The sequence below is a fragment of the Ananas comosus genome, linkage group 19 (genome assembly GCF_001540865.1).
Source record: "Ananas comosus cultivar F153 linkage group 19, ASM154086v1, whole genome shotgun sequence".
In the NCBI taxonomy this organism is placed as follows: Eukaryota; Viridiplantae; Streptophyta; class Magnoliopsida; order Poales; family Bromeliaceae; genus Ananas; species Ananas comosus.
In genome coordinates, this window is record NC_033639.1 from 1,567,973 (window position 1) to 1,592,293 (window position 24,321).

General features: G+C 34.4%; 1 protein-coding gene across 1 annotated transcript; it reads right to left on the bottom strand.

The window, feature by feature from the left end:
- On the bottom strand, positions 9,448-16,597 carry LOC109725204 (probable galacturonosyltransferase 4). The gene is made up of 9 exons (XM_020254306.1): positions 16,258-16,597; positions 15,814-15,848; positions 15,675-15,716; positions 15,465-15,573; positions 15,151-15,269; positions 12,965-13,236; positions 11,807-12,164; positions 10,969-11,544; positions 9,448-9,994 (listed from the first exon to the last, which is right to left on the bottom strand). Exons 1-9 carry the CDS (start codon positions 16,364-16,366, stop codon positions 9,719-9,721), a joined length of 1,896 nt encoding a protein of 631 aa, XP_020109895.1. The 5' UTR covers positions 16,367-16,597; the 3' UTR covers positions 9,448-9,718.

Here is a 24,321-nt window from a genome sequence, read left to right on the forward strand (position 1 = left end):
TTGCTTGTTTTTAGGTAACTTAATTTATTGCCAGAAATTTCGTACAATTTAGTGTGCTATGAAAACAAAAAGAGAGAATAATGTGCTCCTTTATTTTTCACATCTTTTTTGGGATAATATTTAATATGTCCTTCGAAACTTTAAAAACAAAAGAAGTATTTTGATTTTTTTTTTTTTTGTTTCAAATATACTTCTCGTATAGTTCTCCATTATTCAAAAATACTCTCGCTGTTAGTACTCATTAAGTTATCTCGGGTTAAATTCAGATTAAATTTCTACCTGGGTAAAAAAAAAAAATCAAAATACTTCTTTTGCCTAAGGGCAAATAAGAAAAGCTGGTAATGATATAAGTGTATATTTAAAAAGACAAAGAATTAAAATACTTTTTTTGCCCTTGTATTAAGGAGCAAGTAAGAAAAATAGGTGACGGTAAAAGAAAATATTTGAAAGGACAAAATAGTAATTTTACAGAGATAATGGTTGTCGCTAACATTTCACTAACATAATTTAACTTTAGGAACATATTTGAAATAACTTGGAACATTAAAAAGATAATTTTAATATCAGCCTTCTAAAAAAGGTAAATCAGAAAGTCGAAAATTTTTTAGCAATATATATGCAATTGTCCCTTTTAATCTAATTAAGAAAAAGAGATTGTTTTTCATATAACTTCACTGGAATTTTTTTTAATGGGACGGTTACTAAGACCGCACTGTCCCATTGGGTTTTTTAGCGCAATAGTCTTATCCTAAAATTTTATTATAAAAATAGACCTGTTAAATTTTTATTTATAAATATGGTACTATAAAAGCGGTGAATGGTTCACCGCTTTTAAAAGCGGTGAACCATTTACCGCTTTCTTTCTTTTTCTCACTTCTTCTATATTTCTACGATGGTAAAAGTGGTGAATGGTTCACTGCTTTTATTCTTTTTCTACTCCTAATGAGGAGTTATGAATGCGATGAATCATTTACCGCATTTAGAGGTTTATTTTTATAATTATTTTTTTAAAAAAATTATTTTTATGATTATAAAAATCGATAGAATTATTTACAAAAAAAATTCGTCCCATCCATAGTTAATTAATTTGGATTCGGCAAAAATTCGGTAGAGATATAATATGCATAAAATTTATTTTCTAATTTTTAAATTCGTTGAAAAATTCGGCTTAAAAAACAGATTCGGTATGAAATATAAATATTCAGATTTTTAATAATTTAGAAATAATTCGCGAATTATTCGGCTGGCCCAAAAATTCGCGAATAAATTTTTTTAAGAAAATTTGTAAACAGACCGTTTAATCCGAATTTTTAGTAATTCACGAATAATTTGTGATTTTTTTTTTTAAAAAAAAAACCAAAGAAAACAAAGGACAAAACAAAATCACAAAGCTTCTTCACAAGCACAGAAGCACTCTAATATAAATAAATCTAATATATGAATAATAAATAAACATCATGAAGAGAAATTAAAAGTGAAAAAGGAGCATCCAATTACCCACCAGATGATGATGATGATGATGATGATGAAGATACTGAAGTGTGCATTATTACTCTTGAATCCACAAATTCACTGCAATAACTGCTCCAAGCAATGAGAATCAAAAGAAACAAAACTTTGAGATTGGGATTGGGATTCCTCATCTTCATCTCTCTCTATCTCCCTCTCTCTCTCTCTCTCTATGTATATTTTGATTTGATGCTTCATATTGTATAGTTTTCAATGCATGCATATATATATATATATATTTGGAGAAAACACCCATTTTGACCATGTCCAAACCAAAAGAGGAGTGCTAGGTCAACAATCCACTCTAAATTATAATCTTACAATCCTTTCTGAAAAAAGTCTTTTTTTTTTTTTTTCTACCTGTCTAATCATCTTTTATTTTACACTAAAAATTTTAAAATATTTTTACAGATTGTACAATCTCTTAGTAGAGGGGTTGTAGAGATTACAATCCTTTTGGGTTGTAAACCTTGCATAATATTTCTCAGGCTAAAAAAACCTAAAAAACGCTATCTATATATATACACTATCGTAGGGAGTGTAAATTTTACATCATGAGCCGACGGGTTCGCAGAGACCATTTAGATTTTTAGTATTAAAAAGAATAGGATAAAATCTAATATGCCATTCAAAACTTTAAAAGTTAATATTTTATTTCTTTCGGGAAAACCAAAATATCCTCGTTGATTTAACACATTTCTTCAAATATGTCCATTTTGCTTACGGCTTACTAATAGAATAGGGTTTTAGAAGACTATTTTGGTAATTTGAGGATAAATTTAAAGATTCCCAATAGTAGTTAAGAGGTAAATAAACAAAAGTCTCTTAAAAAAAGAATAGCTTTTAGTATTAAAAAAACGACATTGATGTGACAACTAAAGAAATAACATTTTTTGAATTTAAACTAGTAAAAAATACCCTAACTATTGAATGAGTGGAGTGTAAGATATAACTTTAATTGGCGTGTACAATGTACTCCAATTTTGGAGTGTATAATATACACCCACTCATTCAATGGATGAGATTATATCACTTATCATATGATGTGACTAATAAAACATTCCGGCCTGTTAGATGGGTGGAATATATGATATACACCTCTTTTCATACGTATAAATAGCGTTGCTCGTTTCAAAAGAGTCAAAATGTATAGAGGCTTCTTAACTTTTAATTTCTTTTATTTGAGTTATTATGATTAGTTAAGTTAATCGTTTCGTTAAATTTACTGGTTCTGCTAGCGACCGGGCATAAATTTGGTCTAATTTTATTCGCCAAAATATGATTAAGAAAGTAGTCAATTTAATGAAACCACCAGAGGATTTGATGAGAACCTCAAACTCAATTGGATTGCCTAGTTTTATTCGCAATGATGTGATTAAAATGATTAAATTTGAAAAAAATCACAAATAAAAGATGTGATAAAGATCTCCAAATTTGATCCAATAAAGATTATTAGTTTAGGAGATCTCTATATAAAAAAAATAATAATAAGAGAAATGATTCGGTACTTTATTTTATAAAAAATAAAAAGATTTTAACGGTTGATCAATAGAGATTAAAGATGTAATTTTAATATTTAACAGGTAAAAAGATTATTTCATTCGAGGTTTACTGAGCCTATTTACAAATCACACTTCCAATAGTTTCAAACACTCCATTTCATGAAGAACCTTTTTGGTCATTTCCATGACTATATGGTCATGGCCACCCAACATAATGAAAGAGACTCACCCTTGGCTTACTTGGAATTCGTCTTTGGTTCGCAACCCGAGGCATTTTTCTATAGGGCTGGCAAGCTAGCTCACTGTTCACGAGCCAACTCATGCTTGGCTCGAAAATGAGCTTGAGATCGATTGCTCGATTAATAAATAAGTCAAACATGAGTTAAGGTCTGCTTGCTTGTGTTCGGCTCGTGTAATGTTAGGATGATAGTGGTCCCTTAGAACTTAGTGGATGGTTGGAAAAATAGTATGATCTAATGGGTGGGATTGATCGAAAGGTAGATTTAAAGGTGGAAAACTATATACGGATTTATTTATTATTTGATATCTGTACTGAGACGTAATGCTTTTTTATTTGAATTACTCTAGTTATTTAACTTAAATATTTTATCAAATTTAATTTGATAGTAAAAAATCACTTGGTTTTGGAAAGAAAAAAAAAGTTCAAAGGATGCCAATTACCAAAAGTAAAAAATAAAGGAAAAAAAAAAAGTCCAGGGGGCAATTTCAGAACTGCCTATAGTTGTGGGGGTTCTCTATACTTTTTTACATTTGATATTTTTTTGACTTAAAAGGCTATTGATTGGAAACCATGAAACCAAGAAATGTGGCTCCAAATGTCCAATCATTAAACATGTTTTTTTTTTTTTTTTTTTTTTTTTTTTTTTTTTTTTTTTTTTTTTTTTTTTTTTTTTTTTTTTTTTTTTTTTTTTTTTTTTTTTTTTTTTTTTTTTTTTTTTTTTTTTTTTTTTTTTTTTTTTTTTTTTTTTTTTTTTTTTTTTTTTTTTTTTTTTTTTTTTTTTTTTTTTTTTTTTTTTTTTTTTTTTTTTTTTTTTTTTTTTTTTTTTTTTTTTTTTTTTTTTTTTTTTTTTTTTTTTTTTTTTTTTTTTTTTTTTTTTTTTTTTTTTTTTTTTTTTTTTTTTTTTTTTTTTTTTTTTTTTTTTTTTTTTTTTTTTTTTTTTTTTTTTTTTTTTTTTTTTTTTTTTTTTTTTTTTTTTTTTTTTTTTTTTTTTTTTTTTTTTTTTTTTTTTTTTTTTTTTTTTTTTTTTTTTTTTTTTTTTTTTTTTTTTTTTTTTTTTTGTGTTAAGAGAACCTTAAGTTGAAAGAAAAAAAAGAAAAACAAAAGTTGTAATCACTTGAATCAAACTTTCCGTACTTTCAAACTTAACATTAATTTCAGAAAATTTTTATTCCACAATCTATATGACTTGATGGTCATAATAATAATAAAATGACTCATACTTTTCTTATTTGAAAGATGGTCTTTGATACGTAACTTATCACACAGGAATGTAAATAGAACATATTCGAAAGTGGGAGGAATTTTCAACTTTAGTCTGGAGCTTCCTTATCTTGGCAGATCGGGGCAGATTTGAAATATGTTGATTTTTATTCCATAAATTTACTTCTTTTTAGGGGGTATTTGGTTCAGCGAATAAATGTGGAAAAAAGTTTTCCATGAAAAACCTATTTTTCAGTTTGTCGTCCGTTTAGTTTCAAAGAAAATTAGCTTTTTTGAAAATTTATTTTTCAAATTTCATTGTGAATTAATAATTTTATTTTTCAGATTTTTTTAAGGAAAATGAAAATGCTGATTTTCTATAAAATTTGAAAACAAGTTTTTCAAAAAAGCTAATTTTTTTTGAAACAAATGGTCGGAAAATTGAAAGAGAAATTTTCTATGGTAAATTTTTTTCTAGATAAATATTTTTTTTCACGCATTTCTGAGGAACCAAATAGCCCTTTACCATTTTATTCAGAATACTTCAGGACAAAAGTAGGGATGCAAGTGGATCTGGGCTGGTGGAGCTCTCACCCTAATCCGCTCCGAATGGAGTGTTAAGTGGGAACAAAAAATATAGAAAAATATAATACACTCCGAATCCGTCCCGATCCGCCAAGTAAATAGAGCGGGAGGCGGGAGATCCTTTTCTTCAATCCGTCAAAAATCTATCAAAAATTTGCTCCCACTCCAACCTCTCCATCTGCAGCGGTAAGTGAAAATAACATGAAAAATAATCCGCCTCGAATCTGCCCTACCCCGACAAGAAATGGAGTGGGTGGTAGGAAAACCCTTCCGCCCCCAAATCCGCCATGTTCTCATCTCTAGACAGAAGTGAGTTTTCGACATATTTTTGGCATGTTAAGAAGGATCATGGGTAGAAAGAGGTCTCTCGGCTCTTACTCCATTTTTCTAGCAAATTAGAATGAATTCGAGACTGATTATTTACTATTATTATTTTTTATTTTTATTTGCTCTCACTTATCGTCTTATTTTGAACGAATCAGAGTAGAAGATCCATCAACCCGGATTCATTTGTATCCCTGCTACCACACAATGGTCAAAATAACACCATTTGATTTTGGTAAAAATGTTTGGAGACCCCTCAACTATAGTAACTTTTGAAGACGCCCCACAACATTTTAACTTTTTTTATTTACAACCGCCTTTGAATTCTAATTTTTTTTATTTAAATTATTCTAATTATTTAAATGAAAGTTTTATTAGATTTTAATTAAATGGGTCAATTATCTATTACCAATTAATTAATCTAGTTTTATTTGCCGCAGAGTGATTAAAAATAATTAAGTTTTGATGAAATCATCAAAACTTTCCATAAAATATCCAATTTTTAAGTTAAATTACTTAAACCAAAAAAAAAAAGCAAAGGCCTTTTTCATAAAAAAAAAATCTACTCCTTTTGTAGTTTTGCAGAACCAGTCCACTATTTTAGATTTTATAGATTCTACCATTTTTTAAAAAAAATATGATCAAATTGTCCCTATTCCAATATGTAGATAAAATCTGTATTTCAATTTTTTTAAAAAAGCAGAGCACATAAATTATAATTATATATACTTTTTCTCGGGAAACGAAAATCATCACATAATATAAAAATAAAGGAACAAAATATAATTCACAAGATAAAAGCGCCCTTCTAAAATGAGCAACATTCTCTCAACAGTAGTATAATGTTTGTGTAAATAATACAACATTTGTATAAAACAATACAATATTTACAATATTTATCTGTATTATGAATAATACAGTATATCATGTATATACGATGTAATATATTACAATTATATTATAGAGATGGTGAAATATTTATATAAACTATGCAAATGTTGCATTATTTGAATAAATATCGTATTATTTAAAAGAGAATGTTGCGTGATTTAAGAGGTTGATGCACTCTTTCTTCTTTAAAAAGTATTATATTTATTCTTTTATATTAGATGAGAATTCTCGTCTTTCAAGAAAAATACATGCAATCATAACCTATCTATTATATTTATAAGAAATTACATATTATAATACATTATTATACATTAAAATAGAATGTTAAATTTAATTTTTTTTTGGAAAGTACAAAAGGCAAGTCATAATAACATATACTTTTCTCAAGAGATGAGAACCCTCAAAAAAAAAAAAAAAAAAAAAATTAGTAAGAAGAAAAAGTGTAACACACTCAAATCATGTGACATCTTTTCGAATAATTCAATATTTATCTAAATAGTGCAATATTTGTAATATTAATACAAATATACAACATTTCTTCAGAACGGTTTAACATTGCAGCGTTTATACAAATATTGGTATACTATACTATCCATACAAATACATAATTTGATGGTTGTGACCGATGACGTGGCAAAATTTTATGCTTCCACATCAGTTTTGTCACTTCTGAAATTTCTGCCTAAAGATTAACCTAAAAACCCTACCCTAATTTTCCATTCGCTCTCCTCCTTATGCCGCCTCTTCCGAGGCTTTTCTCCACGCCCTCTCTTTTCTCTCTCCTCCCTATGCCCGCCTCTTCCGAGGCGTCTCTCCACGCCCTCCCTCTCTCCTCCGAGGCCTTTCTCTCGCCTCTGCTCACTGCTTTGTCTCTCTACTTCTCTCTCTCATGAGAACNAGTAAATTACTGTATTTCTCCTTTTAGATTATTACAGTCATTTGTAGTTTTGAGTTGTTAGAATTGTATATGGAGAACCGTTATACGAGAAATATTTAAGTAACTAAAAAAGAACAGATAAATTGTTTACCATATTTTTCCCCAAAAACAAGATAATAAACAATTCACCCATCCTAAGTTAAAAAATTCTTTAAATTTTTAGTGTTAAAAAAAAATGACAAGATGAGGGCTCAATATGGGGCCTTGGATGAAGGTGTTGTAAAATTTACACTTTTTGAGATGTACTAATGGCATTGCTCTGAATTTATTTAAATGAAAATGTATGGAGATCGTGACGCCCCCACTTTCCACCCAGATCTTCTGTTCCAAAACTATTCTAGTCCCAGTATATTTAATCCTCTTAAGTTTAATCACCGCTCAAAATAATATAGCTAGATTAAAAAATTTAGTCCTATTATGCTTTATATAAAAGACTATCCATACAAATACATAATTTGATGGTTGTGACCGATGACATGGCGAAGTTTTATGCTTCCACATCAGTTTTGTCACTTCTGAAATTTCTTTCTTTTTCTGTCTAACCCTCTACTTTTTTTTTTGTTGTCATTTCTGCCTAAAGGTTAACCTAAGAACCCTACCCTAATTTTCCATTCTCTCTCCTCCTTATGCCGCCTCTTTCGAGGCTTCTCTCCACGCCCTCTCTTTTCTCTCTTCTCCCTATGCCTGCCTCTTCCGAGGCGTCTCTCCACGCCTTCCCTATATCCTCTCGCCGCCCCTATACGCTTCTCCCGAGGCGTCTCTCCACGCCCTCCCTCTCTCCCCTCGTCGCCCCTTTAAGCCTCTCCCGTCTCTCCACGGCCTCCCTCTCTCCTCTCGCCGCCCCTCTAAGCCTCTCCCGAGGCGTCTCTCCATGCCCTCCCTCTCTCCTCCGAGGCTTTTCTCTCGCCTCTGCTCACTGCTTTGTCTTTCTACCTCTCTTCCTCATGAGAACCCTATCCCCCTACCTATCGAGGCCTCTCTGGATCTCCGCCGATCGTGAATGGAGGTGAGCTGTGCGATCTCTCTCTAGATCGCTCCACCCTTCGATTCGACCGCGCGGATGCCATGAGTACACCTTCTCTAGACCCTATCTTCTTACCTATGGAGGTAAGCTGTGCGATCTCTCTCTAGATCGCTCCACCCTTCGATTCGACTGCGCGGATGCCATAAGTCCGTCTATTGGNCTGTGCGATCTCTCTCTAGATCGCTCCACCCTTCGATTCGACCGCGCAGATGCCATGAGTACACCTTCTCTAGACCCTATCTTCCTACCTATGGAGGTAAGCTGTGCGATCTCTCTCTAGATCGCTCCACCCTTCGATTCGACCGCGCGGATGCCATAAGTCCGTCTATTGGATGGTGGCCATCGAAGTTTGTGAATGTATCCTCTGTTGCCTCTCTAATATTTCGGATTCTCAAAAGATCTCTAAGATTTTAACTAGGATTTTAACAGATCCCCACTCATTTTCCAATGCACAACTCTACAGAGAGGCCTAACATGGCAAAGATTTTGTTTGAACTGTCTTACTCTGTAAAGAAGATCTCCTTAGAGTTCCAAAAGATTTTCATTCTAATTCTCCTGGATTTTTCTTGCTGTCTTACTCTGCACAGCCAATCACCCTGATCTTCCCACGGTTGCCTTCACTTTTCACTTCTGTGAGAGTGCAGAGCTTCAGTTAGAAGCATTATAAATTAGTCTCTTTAGTACTTGCTGCATGCTACAGTCTTTTACTATCTCCTAAAAACAGAAAAAAGGGTATTTTCTTCGGTTGTGCACGTTTTGCAGCCATAACAGCACAAAGGATCTCTTTATTATAAACATAATAGTATATTGTAAACGGTGTAATATGTTATAATATTTTTGTACAGATGTTGTAATATTTATATAAATTGAGCAAATGTTGCATCATTTACACAAATATCACACTATTTAGAAGAGAATGTTGCACAATTAGAAAAGATATTATACTTCTTATTCTTTATATTTTTATTGTATTATACATCAAATTTTTTGGAAAAATAAAACAGACAAGTCATAATTACATATACTTTTCTTGGGAGACGAGGCTATTTTAGACCTATTTCGAAACCATGTCCGTTTAGTATCCACTAAACCCGGCTAGTTCAGATTCGGGTAAAATTTCGAGTATCCGTATCCACTGACATCCCCAAATGCAGATTTAAAGGATACTGAAATAGAAAACATTCAAAATTCAATAACAACTAAGAAGGCAAAAAAAAAAAAGAAAAAAAAAATCTTGGAGCAAATGCATAACATTAATTGAGGGGGGGGGAAATGTTTACAAGCTACAACTCAAAACATATACAATATAACTGCGGTTTTCGCAGTTAGGCGCAAAAAACATACAAATAGAAAACACTACAGCGAACTACGTGCTCGTCGAAACAAACAAATCAAGAGACAAATAAATCCTACTACCCTACAAAAGATCAAGATCAATGCTGAGGAAAAACAAGATTAAGGCGGGATCAATTCGTCGAGAGAGATCGAGGACTTACCAAATTCCTTTACGGGTTGATATTACAGTGGCGCAGAAAAGATTGATCGTAGTTTACGTACTTAGACCAGTAGCCACGGTACTTTCGGAGGCCGATCTCCAACCACGGCTTCATGTTTCCATTGTAGTGTATGACTGCGGCCCGTTCGATCTCCTTGTTGTTTACGTGCGGATCGTAGCCGAGGCCGAGCACGTGCCACGAACGATCCAGGGGGAACGTGTTGTTCCAGAATGTAATTAAACCGGGCGGAAGAGTTCCCAGCTTCCATAGTTGCCTATCGTGATTCTGCGACAACATATTGAACAGTTTTTATGTTCGGAAATTGCGAGCTACGAGAAACATTTATTTCGGAAGATTCGGTAGAGTGGAGTAATAATACAGTTGTAGCTTTACCCCAAATAGTTATAAATAAAAGGCTTTATAGTTGTGGTAGTTGAATTTTTTATAGCAACATAGTACTAAGTACCAACCATTGAGACATTTATTCTTGCAGGTTAAAAGGAGGTGACATATAAAATAGGGTAAATGACACTTTTGGTCCTCGAACTATGAGGCGCGTGACACTCTGGTCCTCAAACTCTAATTTGTAGAAATTTCTGGCTTGGACTTTCTAAATCGTTGCAACCAAGTCCCGCAATGCATTATAGTTGACTAAATATTGATGCATTACTGATATGGTGTTTTAATCATTATTTCGCCATCAATTATAACACTGACACGTCACTACTACATTAACGGCATGATAGCATTTAGTCCGCTAAACTGGGTTATGGGACTTTATTGCAACAACTAAGAAAGATCGAGCCAAAAATTGCTATAAATTAAAGTTTGACGACCAAATTGTCACGTGCCTCATAGTTTGAGGACCAAAAGGGTAATTTGCCCTATATATAATACTAAAGTAGTGAAGGTAAACATGAGTAAAAAAAAAATAAAATAAAACTCATAACAGCTAAGTTGGGATTCTGCAAGATCAAAAAAGTTTTTTAAAAAAATTGTGAAAGTGGGGATTCTGCAAGATCAAAAAAGTTTTTTAAAAAAATTGTGATGTAGTTACTAAAGTCCAAATATTATCACAGAACTGTCTGAAGTTGTAAGATATTTCAAGTGTTAAATTTAGAGCTTATTTGTTCTCAGAGTTAAAGATTCACAAATTCTACATATAAATTCGGCCCAACAACCCCAAGTAGAAATTAAGTTAGCGAAGAAACTAAACTATATCAAATTATGCTGCAAAGGAAGCGAAATATTCAACTTACAAGCTTCTGCCAGTAGTGATAGACCTCTGTGATCTTTTGCTTCCTCCACTCCGCCAAATCAAACACATTCATTCCGTACGCCCAACCGCAAGCACGAGGATCAAACTTTTTCGCGATGACGGGGTTCGAAAAATTCAAATACCGATCGAACCGGTGGAAGCTCTCCCCACAAGTCTCAACCGCGCCGTTCACTTTCCCTTTTAGATCGATCGACCAAAGCGCAGATAGGTCTCTTTGTACCACAATATCGTCGTCCAAAAATACCACCTTGTCAAGCTTCGGAAAAATCTCAGGTAGGTAGAACCTTAAATGGTTTAAAATCGAAAGGTACTTTGGGTTTCGGTACTTCAAATTTGGATCGGAGTTCGCACGATGAGTCCTAAAATAGTAATCGATCATAGACCGAGATCCCAGCTGTTTCAGCACGGGACTGTAGCTCACATTAAGCCATGTAAACTCTTCAATGTTTTGGACTTCGATCGTGGCTTTCCCAGGTGGGTTAGCTAAGAACCACATTTTCATCGCAGCGTAGTTTAGCTTGTCGGTTACTATGTGGAACACATGGTTTGACGGATTCTGCATGGAAAAACATAAAATTGTTAATATACATAAGATGTATTTGTTTATTTTTTTCAAAATCTTTTATATACATGACGTCAAATCCGAAAATTTACATATGCCCCTGAAAAGTGAAGTTTCTTACAAAGTTCCCTTATGTTAACTTGCGAAGTCATTCATGACTTCGCAAGGAAACTTTAGTATTTGAAGGCCATATATTGAAATTCAGATATTGCAGGGACATGCACGAAACTTACATAAATATAGAACAGCAACCAACCTTAGCATTAAGCACTGTTGAATTAACAACCACCACCGTCGCCAATATGTTATCCGAGAACAAAGCATAGTGATAGAGTTTAGGGTCTTCGAGCTTTTCCTCGTTGGGGAAGTGCTTCTTGGCTGGTTCGAGTGAGTAGTACTCGGTGGTAAGCTTTAAGGGTAGGCAATGGAGACCTTTGGGCAGGGTTTTTGCCGCAAGTTGCGTCAAAAATAGCGCCTGCTTCTTATGGACCTGCAACTGTTGTTCTGCTGAGTGGAGCATTGCACGGAGTTTCTTTACAACCGAAGCACAATCGTCTTGGATCTTCTGGCCCTTAGCCAAAGTCTGTTCCATCGCCTTTAGCTTTTCATAAGCACTGAGCAAAAGATGAATGGTTAATATGTTCTACGAGAAAAGAAGTACGTGGGGGCAAAAAAGTACTTCCCAAAATAGCATGAAAATTTCACTTGGACAAGCGACAGGAGCTGCAAAGCCCAACCAGCCTATGGGTACTAGCAACTTAGTCGCTTACTTGGTTTTGGCTTCTGGAACAACCTCCCTACTTGAGAAGCAGAAGCTAGCTACTAGGAGGAAAAGAGAGAGAAAAAAAAAAAAAAAGAAAAAGGAAAAAAAGAAGATCACTGATCTGTGGTGGGAATTTGCAATGAGCTTTTGGGCACCAAAGTAGAAGCTCAGGTATGAAGCTTCTTGTTTTATATACAGTAAGTTGTTGGAGAGATTTTAACGAGAAAGCTACTAGGGCTTCTACTGTAACTCCAGCTGCGCCGAAATGCATAAATCTGTGTTACTGATACTAGTGTTCCAGTTTTTATTTATCAAAACACTTTTCTATCAATATTTGATGTTGGACTAAAAGGTCCTGTTTGCATGCTTAAGGGTCTAGTGTTTTTTAATGGATTTGTTGTTTGAGTAGCGGCCGGAAGAGAAGCACTACTAAAAATTCCTCCCAAAAGCTTCACTTTGCAACAGAATCAAATGTTTCAAATTAAAGCTTCTATCTTTTCAGGCTCACATTCTCATTACCACAGCAGAAGTTACAAAATTTTCTGTTTGAAAAGCAGTCTTCTCGAGGAAAATCGAAATTGAAAAAAGTAGAGGCTAGAAAGAAAGAAAAAAAAAAAAAAAACACTAGTTAGGATGTCAAGGAGCACTTACTTCCTCGGTAGCTCTGAATCCTTGGTCGCTTCGCCGAGTGCTCGTTGCACATCTTTTATCCGTGCACGCAACTCTCTGATGAAATGCGCATTGGTTCGAGTGGCTGCGAGGCTGAGATAAACCTTTGCCCTGATCAGTTGGTCCTTAAGATGCCGAACTCTGGAATCAAGGATTTCGGAGTTACCACTGTTTTTATTTCTGTTCACTGGGTGATTATTTCCAGGAACAATCTTAGTAGATGTTGGCTCCAACTTAACTTCCGATTTATTTTCCTGGGAATAAGTTTCAAAATGTAAATACACAGCCATAGACGAAGATAAAGGTCTATCCTATATGAATATTACAAGTCGGTCCTTTAAGAACAAGTAATTTCTTAGCTATATTGCACTTTTGGTCCTCAAACTTTTAAGACCGGTGACACTTCGATCCTCAAACTTTAATTTGTTGTAATTTCTGGCTCGAACTTTCTAAATTATTGCAATTAAGTCTTACAGTCCAAATTAGTTAACTAGATACTGATACTCCGCTGATGTGGTAGTGATATGACATCTTAATGATACCACATTATTGGTTATAATACTACTACAAAAATATTTTATTAGCCACATATCACCATTTAATAAGCTAATTTAGACCGTGGGACCTGATTGCAACAATTTAAAAAGAGAAAATCGCAACAAATTAGAGTTTGAGAACCAATCGTCACACGTCTCAAAGTTTGAGGACCAAAAGTGCAATTTAGCCTAATTTCTTCCTACAAAATGATCATGTTGATCAAATATCAAGAACGCTAAAATTAAACTTTTTTCCCCGCCATGGATGAAATCACAATATTACAAAGTGATAATTTCCTCCACCAATCATTATAATAACATTATCTGTCACGATTAATTACCAACTAAAACATCACCAGAACTAATCCAACAACGTTAGGGCTTCTGAGAGAAATAGCGACAGCATCAGCCAAAGTAAACTGTATCTGTCTTAAAACATCCGATGACGGAAACATCATTGAGATGAAAAGATGACAGCGACTTAAAAAAAAAAAAATTGCACATGACATAGGGAGGAATTATTCTACATAATCACTGTTATAAAGAAATGATATAACCATTCATAAGAAAAGGAGAATACTCTCTCTTTTAGTTAAAATTTTAAAACCTAATCCAAGTATCCAACAAATATCTATATTCTGACTAAACTACCAAACATTTTAAATTTTATTACCATCAACTAAATCAGGGGTTTTAATGATGATTATGATAAATTCTTGCTAATTGTCAACAGTGATAGACGTTGGAGCTGTTAATTTTGACAAATACTCAATTTAATTTACAATGATAAAACGATTAAAGGTCAAAGCATTATCAACAAAAAGAAAGGAAAAAAAATTGGAGGTTCTATTTCAAAATGGCCTATGCATTTGATCAAAACTACACTCATTGAATTAGTTGTGCTATCGACAAGAAAGGTTATAAATCCGAAAGCGAGTATAGAGACAGCTGCATGGTCTAGAAGGAATTTGTCATAACTCATCAGTAATGACTCGAAAAGTCGACATCGCGCAAAGACACAATGGCTTTCTTGTAGACTCCTCTCCCATGTATTGGTTTTTAGTCAACAAAAATAAAAGAGGAGTAATTGCATGTGGCCATCAACCCATATAAGCAAAGGGATAATCTAAATAAATCCAACCTATCACTGTCATGAGCTTTACTAAATCGAACTTTTTATAGCATTTGCAATTAAACAAAATTACCTAAAAAAGGAATAAGTCCTTGAGAAGCACCCAAAAGAGTGTCATTTTCGACAGATAAAACTGCTTGAGAAGCTCCACTAATCTTATCAATGGAATAAAACGCTTGTGCGGTTTATTATTTAATAGAAAATAAATATATTAAGGGCAAAAATCAACTGGTCGAATCGTTGGCGCTAACCATTAATCCCAAAAGCTCGAACTATTAAAAATACATAATCAATTTACTTAAAGCGTACAGACACAGCGTTCATGGGTCTCGATTGTGACTCGGCCCAAACAGCCTCACAAACAGCCCTCAGCCACTTCGAACATGACTCAACCCAACCCAGCCTCACGCCATTCCGAACATGACTAGGCCCAACCCGGCCTCCCACCATAGGGCATGATGCTGATCCCTTTAGGCCAAAAAAATCAATTAAAAAGTTACCTCTTTGGTGGTCACTTGCAAGATCACGCTGCCGATGTCCGGCAGAGGTGGAGTTTTCTTCTCCGGCGCTTCCGACAGCGCCCTGTTCTTGTGCTCTCCGGACTTTCTCAATTGGGTCTCTTAAAAAAAATAAAAAAAAAGAGTATAATTACAAGATTTCAACAGTAAAAGTTCATTCTTTTTTTTTAAAAAAAAAAACTCCTAATTTTATCTAACACAGAATAAAAATTGATGCTTATATACTACAAAAATGTTAGGATTGGGAGAAAAAAAAAATAAAAAAAGAAGAATTGAATAAAATCGCTTCATTTTACCTCTCAATGTTGTAGATCCATCATTGAATTGCGCCAAAATCGGCGGGGAAGTGCTCACATTTTCAGAGTAAATAATCCCAATTGGCTCTTTTACACTACTACTCAACTCCTGATTCGAAAAAAAATAAAATAAAAAAATTAATTCAGTAAAAAAAAATCTTAAAAAATGTAAAAGAAAAAAGGAAAAAAATCGTAAAAAAAGACACCTACCTGAGGAAGCGCGTTCAATTTCTCATTCTCAATTTTATGGCCCTAGTTTCCAACAAAAAATAAATTTTTTAAAAAAAGGTTAAAATTTTAGCCCTATTATTTAATTATTAAAAATAAGAATAAATAAATATATACTCACCAAATTCGTCACTTCCTCAACAAAACCGTTATTCTCTGTGAGGAGGTAAAAAAAAAAAAACGAAAAAAAAACCTAATTAATCTCAAAATGTCGCCAATTCACGCGAAATTACTCAAATTAAACCCAAAAAAATGCCCTAATTAACCTCAAAATGTCACCAGTTCATGCCGAATCGCTCAAATTGAACCAAAAAAAAAAANGAGTGGTTAGGAATACCAATACAGCAATATAAGTCATAAGTGTTGCATTTTAAATTTTTTTTAAAAAAAATTAATTGGTTAAAAATACCACATCAACAATGTAACGGGTACATTCTAGACTTTTTCGGTACAAGGCCCGACCGGCGTCGATCTATCTGGGTTGGGAAATGGGAACCGTGCTCGGCCAAAAAAAAAAAAAAAAAAAAAAAAAAAGGAAATCCCATTTTTGTTTCGGATTTCTCACGGATGGGATCGTCGGCGCGGAGATTGGAGAGGCGATCCGTGTAGAGGAGGAGGGGCGCGAGGACCGAGGCGCAGAGCAACACCAGCATCGTCCTCTTCCTCCGCCCCATTACTCCCCTCCTCCTCCTCCTCCTCCTCCTCCTCCTCCTCTTCCTCGATCCACCATAAAATGCACCAACAAAAGGGGAAAAGAATGGGGGGGAGAGGAGAGGAGGCGGTGGAGGAGGAGGAGGAGGAGGAGGAGAGAAGCTCGGGGAGAGGGAGAAAACAAGAAAAAAAAGGAAAAAAAAACGGCTTTTTTCGTTGGGGAAGAGAGGGGCGGAGAAGCGCTTCTGAGTGAAGAAGCGCTTTTGTGGTGTAGCAGTAGCAACTAGGGGTGTAAACGAGCCTAACACGAGCGACCTGGGTCAGAATAAACGAGTCCAACACGAGCCGGCTCGTTAAGGTATCGACCCAAAAAATTTAGTTCGCGTTTGATTCGTTTATTAACGAGCCGAACACGAGCTGGCTCACGAGCTGGCCAGCGAATAATAAATTAAAAAAATTTAGATTAAATATATATAAAAAAAAATTTATAAAATCTTATCCATTAGATTTTGATCTAATAGTTGAAATTTTATATATAAATGAGTCTTTTTATAATTAAGCTCGCATTTATATTTTTATTTTACTAAAATTTAAATAATAAAAATATATATTATATATAATTATTTATTTATATATAAAAATATAAATTAAATAAATTATATAAATATAAAATATATGTATTCGANCTGGAGCTCATTTCGAGCCGAACACGAGCTGGCTCGCGACAGCGAGCTGGATTGCCACCCCTAGTAGCAACACAGCGGAAAAGAACGGTGGAGACTGGGACCGTGTAATGTGTATAATATAAAATAATATAATAATATATGAAATTTGGATTTTAGATACTTCAAGTGGTATAGATCATATTCAACGGTGCCGATTGTCGATTTAGAGGCTCCGTCGAAAAAAAATGGATGGCAACAAAGTCTGTTTGCTACGGACAGCATTCCAGCTCAACTCATTTATATATATATAGAGGCAATTACTTATATACCCCTAAAAAGTTTCCGACTTTCTGATTTATCCTTCTTAGAATGTTAATATTGAAAATATATTTTTTACATTTCAATCTATTTCAAATATGCTCTTAAGGGCACGTTTGGTTCGAGTTATGTAATATTACAAAGTATCTCGACATATCCAGGTATCTTGGATTTTGGCGTAAGATTACTACTGATGCTGTATTAGCGCGTTTGGTTTAATGTAGTAATGCAATACTAGATTACAGTGTTTGTAGCATTAATACGTTTGGTTCGGTTTATAAAATTTAATAATCCTGACATAAAAGTATAGTTTTTTTCAAAATTGTCTTTGTTGTGGTCATTTGAATATTATTTTTTGCGGAAATGACGAATAGAGGGAAGGAGATCGTGATGATTACCTGAGAGGACGACGCAATAGAAGATGATAGGTGTTCGTGCGCGCGAGAGAGAGAGAGAGACGTCGAGAGAGAGAGAGAGAGAGAGAGAGAGAGAGAGAGAGAGAGAGAGGTGTGATGCGAGAGAGAGAGCGAGAGAAAGCGGCGTGCAAGAGAGAGGGGGGAAGGCGAGAGAGAGAGAGAGAGATGAAAATAATACTGTTAATTAGATTTGGGGTTGTTGGAGGGTAAAATTGTCATTTTACATAATATATAGTATTAACGGGTTTCAGTAATACAAGATACACGACCCCCCTCCCGTTAATATTTTCGATGTAATCCTGCTCGATTTGTAATGCTACATTAACGACTAGATTACATAGCGGATTAACCAAACACAGTTATCCTGACAGGATTGCCTGTAATCTCTATAAAATTATTATTTTGCCCTTTCAAATATACCCTTCTACCATCATTAACTTTTCTTATTTGGCCTTAAGTTAGGGGCACAAAAAGTATTTTATTTTTTGATCTTTTCAAATATACTCTTTTACCATCACCAACATTTCTTATTTGCCCTTAAGTTAAGGGCAAAAATGGCATTTTAATTTTTTTTAAACTGTGGTAGATATTTAACTCGCGTTTAATCTAAGTTAACTTAACAGGTTGTCACGGCAGGGGTATTTTGGAATAACGGAGGAACATATGGGGGGTATATTGAAAAGAAAAAAAAAAAGTAGGGATAAATGAGATATTTTCGAAGTTTTGAAAGATATATAAGCGATTATCCCTTATATAAATATATATAGAGAGAGAGAGAGAGAGTTCGGTTTTCGTGCTTCTAATAGCATTAAGTATTTGGTGCTACCAAGTTTTCTACCGTTAGATTTACCTTTTTGATCATTTCTATTATTTAGATCTACTATTCAACAAACCAACTACTCAATTCTAGAGAACTATTATCATTCTAACTGCACATTCCTTCATTCAAGGGCTGAAAGCCTAATAGCACCAATGACTTGGTACTGTTAGAAGCATTCCAGCCTCTCTCTCTCTCTCTCTCTCTCTCTCTCTCTCTCTCTCTCTCTCTCTCTCTTGAGAAAAATCTCTTTCTATATCATATATACAGAGAGAGTCTAGTTGCTATACTATCGGCAGCACGGAAGTCTCCGTACTACTAAGTTATTTTCGATGATGCAGCTTTCGAATCGACAACCGTCTCTATTAGTCTTGATCTACATGATTAAAAGTATTTGAAAATTAAATTTTATAATTTTTCCATATCATTTACCTATCAAACGAATAGTCTAAATGAACGGTTGAAAAAAAAAATTTCATAAAAAATTATGATAACATACTTAAATTTAAGATAAGATATACTAATCTTACTCTAAATAGTGAAAAGAATGTTTTATAAAAATTTTATCGGATTTAAATTGTTTTACACCGTTAAATTCATCGACATTGGCCATTAAAATTGTCAATTTTTTAGATCATTTGATCACTAGTTAAATAATATCGAAAAAAAAAATATGAAATTTATTTTTTGAATATTTTCAATACCGTAGATCATATCTAACAGAGCTGTTATCGATTCGGAAGCCATATCATTGAAAATAACTTGATATCATGGAGGTCTCCGTGCTATCGATAGTATAAATGCCAGAGTCTCTCTTTGTATATATAACTTATATGAATTATAGAGCATTTTGATTTTAATAAAAATGATATTTTTTTTGGAATGATGAGAAAATTGGAAACCAACCTTTTAATTAATTTGATTTAAGTGATATAATGACGGTTCGAATACACAATTTAAATTAATTGCTTATTTTAATAAATTTATAATTAACTAAATTATATCAAATATAATTAAATTTATAAAGATAAACAACACATATATACTTTGAAGTAAAAAATTATTAATTACGTCAAATCAAATAAAAGATTGTAAAATCCAAAATTTTAAAGGTTAATTAGTTAGATCCAAAAAGGTGAAAACTGAGATAAATTCATAAAGCGTAAAAGTGATACATAACCTATGAGAATCAAAATCTAATAAGATTTATTACGCATCATATCTCCATATGAAGTGTGTGTCAGACCAATTTATATAACCATAGTTTTTATTTGGAAAGGGTTTATTACATAAAATTACACCATTGGTTTCTAGCTTTTACTCATTTTCTTTTTTTTCATTTCTTTATATTTTACTTCAGTTAGGTTAGGACTATCAGAATTTCTATTACTTCCGACGAAATAGGCCATGTCAACTCTAATAAAATTCTGACTAATTTTATTCTCAAATTTTAAAAATTATTTAATTTTATTTCTAAGAACATTATATTCTCTAATAATTGAAACTTAAAAAGGGGATAATGACCACATATCACTTAATTTTTCCTGTATAAAGTAATCCAGCACAAATAATACAAACAAAGTCCCTTCTTTTTTAATGCATAAATTTGGCATGAACATAGTTCGCTATATATAATATGAGTCCGGCTGCTATGCTATCAATAGCATTAAGTGCTTAGTGTTATCAAGTTTTTTGCTGTTAGATCTACTTTTTTGATCATTTTCACCCGTAAGATCATCGTATTCGATCAACCACTCACTCAATCCTAGGAGACCACTACCACGTACATCTCTTCATCCACGAACCAAAAATCTAATAGTATCAAAACTTAGTACTATTAATAGTATTCTAATCTAATTTTATATATAATAATAATATAGCAAATGAGGTAAGTAAGAGGACCCACAAATTAGTTGTGGTTGGGCCCTAATTATTAGGGTGGGGCATTGTTGCTTAGCTGAAAACAAGCAAGGGTCCTGTGTTTCCCCACAATCACATTCAATTGGGCTTTTTTGCATTTAGCCCCCGGTAAATTTTTATTTTAAAATTAGTCTTGTCAAAATTTAATTTGCAAAAATGGCTCTGGGCCTGCCACGCAGGCGCTACGTCAGCGCCACGCGGGCAGGGCCGGGGTCCGTGTGTTAAGTTGCATGCGGTGAACCATTCACCGTGTTCAAATACGGTGAATAGTTCACCGTGTTTAGTACGTATTTTTTTTGAAAAGAGGAATAGGGAGTAGGGATGTCAATAGATATGGATATCCGAAATATTATCCGAATCCAAACCCGAATAAATTATATATATATACATAATTTATTTTTACTTATTTATACAATATATAAAATATTTAATAATTTTTATTTCTTAGATCTTCATCCAACGGTATAGATTTTTAAAATCCGCTGGATTCAGGTTCGGGTTTCGAGTTTTTGGTCGGATATGGATATGGGTATGAATTTTTAAAATCCGTCGGGTTCAAATCCGGGTTTGGATTTTAATTTGATTTTCGGGTTCGGGTTCGTATTTTTGAAAAAGAGAAGAAAAGGAATAAAAATTTTCTATTCCTCTTTTCAATATATAAAAAATACGTACCAAACACGGTGAACCATTCACCGTGTTTAGACACGTTGAATGGTTCACTGTGTTTAACTTAACTACCGCTCCTAGCCCCGCTCGCGTGGCGCTGACGTGGCACCTGCGTGGCAGGCCTAAGGCCATTTTTGAAAATTAAATTTTGACAGGACTAATTTTAAAATAAAAATGGCTAAATGCAAAAAAAGCCCTATTCAATTTCAACTTGAACTGAGATGGTGAGATGGGACCCACTTGTCTTTTTTGTGTTGGGTATTCCTTTTTTTATATATTAAAAAAAATCAAGATTAGATTGTATAGAACTAAGCAAGGTTTAGTGACTTAGAAATAAAGGATTATAATATTAAAAAAGTAGGGTTAATTTCATACAGGTTTCTGCAAAAATAGTGAATGACAAATATATCCCTACAAAGTTTAACTTTCATATGTTGTCTTTCAAAAGTTCTTATGTTTTCAAATATATTCGTGCCATTAGAATCCGTTAAAAATTTAGTTAATCATAGATTAAATACTTAATCCTGATTATATTATACTGTTATAACTTTTGAAGGGTCATATTTGTGATGGTAAATTTGAAAATATAAATAGTTTTTTAATTATTCTCTAACGATCACAAATCAGAAAAACATATTTGAAAACATTAAAACTTATACCGGGACAATATATGAAAGTTGAACTTTGTAGGAATATATTTGCTATTTACTATATTTGCAGGAAACTGTATGAAATTAACCTGAAAAAAGTATAAAGAATTTTTTTTCAAGCATAAAGTAGGTGTAAGATTCTGAGCCTTAAAAGTAAAAGCTTCAATTTAATGCTTTAAATTTTAATTATCGGAATGATTTAATGAATAAATATTCATTTTTGCTGTTTAGTTTAGCGCAAAATTTGAAATCGATTATGCATGGGACCAGAAAAGACTATCACACCCTCTTTTATTTGTTAGTGTGAAAATTTTGGGTGAAATAAAAGCCATGTACTTCCTATCAAACAAATATCCATATTTGTAGCAAATTAAACAAATGCAAATCAAAGCATGAAACATGCATTTATTTCTTTGGACACAATGTTTCTTTCCCAACTATACATATATAAAACCAGTCCCACTAATGAACATGCATAAAAACATCTAAAAAGAGAGAGAGAAATCTTAACTAAAATCTAATTTCTAGTACGTAAAACCTCTCTCTCTCTCTCTCTCTCTATATATATATATATGTACAAGAATCCATATCCCATATCCATGCAAAAATAAAGAGAAACAAGATCTCTCACGCGTCGATCACTTGCACCACAACAGGGCTTCTCACATGATGCCAGGCGTTGACGTACTTCTTTTTCGCGCGGAACGTACGTAACCTCGTACGTCTTCTCCTCGCCGGTGCTGTCGAACTTGAGCTCCGTCGGGCTCACCGTCATGTTCACGGCCTTGGGGGGCGTCCACGGGACCCTGTACGTCGCTGGCGGCCCCACGTTCCGCACGGTGCGCGTCACGGTTTGGGTCTTGTTCAGGTTGGGCGCCGAGATCGAGGGGCTGTTGATGTTCTCGGCCGGGATGGGCGGGTCGGGGCGCATGTAGGGCTTCGCGGTGTACCCGGTTAGGTTCGTTAGCTGCGAGTACGAGCCGAGGAAGTTGTAGTAACAATTAGTTCTTGTTATCGAAATATCTCCTGAAATATAAAACTGCTTGCGAAGATCGGAAAAGCTCACCTGGTAGAGTTCATGCACTACAACAAAATTAAGTTATAGGGACACATGTTTGGGACACTTTTGAGTAAGTGTCTCATTTATCCTAAAACTTAAAAAAACATCTACTAATACCTAAATGTAAAGCTCAATCCAACCAAAAATAAAAGATTACTCTACTCAACCCACCACACCCTAGTCCATTTAGCCCGATTACAAACAGAAAAGAAAAAGAAAAGAAAAAATCAATTACCATCTTTTCTTCTCTCTTCACTCAATCCACTGAAATTCTAGACGAAGAGCCTTTCCTGTCGTCCTCCTCCGCCACCGCAGCCAACGAGATAGAGTTTCGGCAATTGTTAAATGCTTAAATAAGTATTGGTAAATTAGCAGCACTCTTTTAGGTTATAGCGACACTCTTTAACTGTAACTATATACCTAGCGACCCCCATATAGCAACACTTTTTAAAAGTGTCGGTAATTTTAGCTAGCAGCACTTTTTTGACATATACCTATATTTAAAAGTGTCGCTATAAACCGTTTTTGTTGTAGTGATGTAAGAGTCGAGGGTAAAAGAATCTTGGTAGGAGATCTCCGCCGTGTCGGAATGTTGTGGGCGTCGTCGACGCAAGAATCCCTGATAATAGCACATTGAGCGAATAAGAACACGACGAATTTAGCGCAAGTGGTAGCGCCGCACGGCGTGTAGATTTGAAAGATACATGCCATGAAAGGCGAAAAAATGCATAGCTAGTGGGTTAGAACTCGGTAGAGTTTTCGCGTGAAGCATTTCAGTATCTGCTTAAATGCGAAGGGTGTTATGTACCGCTCGAATCAGTCGGATCGACGCTAAATGAGTGTGAGATTCTTACGCTAGGTAGATGGGTCGATGCGTCATTCAGAAATGAATAGAGTAGGAAGAACAAAAAGTTGGCGCTCGGGCCAAAGGAGAGGGAGAGCACGTCGACGCAGTCGCGGATGGCGGCGTCGAAGGCCGCGAGCGTGTCGGAGTTGGTGCAAGCCGTGTCGCCTTGCGCGTCCGGCCGGCAGATTGAGTAGCTGGCTGTCACGACCCGCGACCACCCGCCAATTTGGTTGGGTCACGGCGCCGCCGACAGACCGCCGAACGGACAGAGTTTCTCCTGTACGTCCTAAGCGTCGCAATCGGTACAATATACATTACAATAGTTCTAACCAGAAACGGATATCAATCATAATTGCGTAAGGAAAGTATCACAGCATAACACTGGCGACCCCGGTGAGGGGGGCGCCGCCGCCGCCGCTGGCCGTGCCGTTGGCGAAGCCGAATTGGCTGGCCCCCGGGACGGCAATTCGCGGTAAAGATTTTTCGCGGGCATAAAAGATCTAAAGGCAAATGTTTAGGGTCTTTTTGTTTCACCGAAGGTGAAGTCAGGTTTAAGTAGACTTTTGAGTGAATCAGAGGTTAGGTAAAAATTACTTTCTTATGAAGTTCCTTCAGTTTT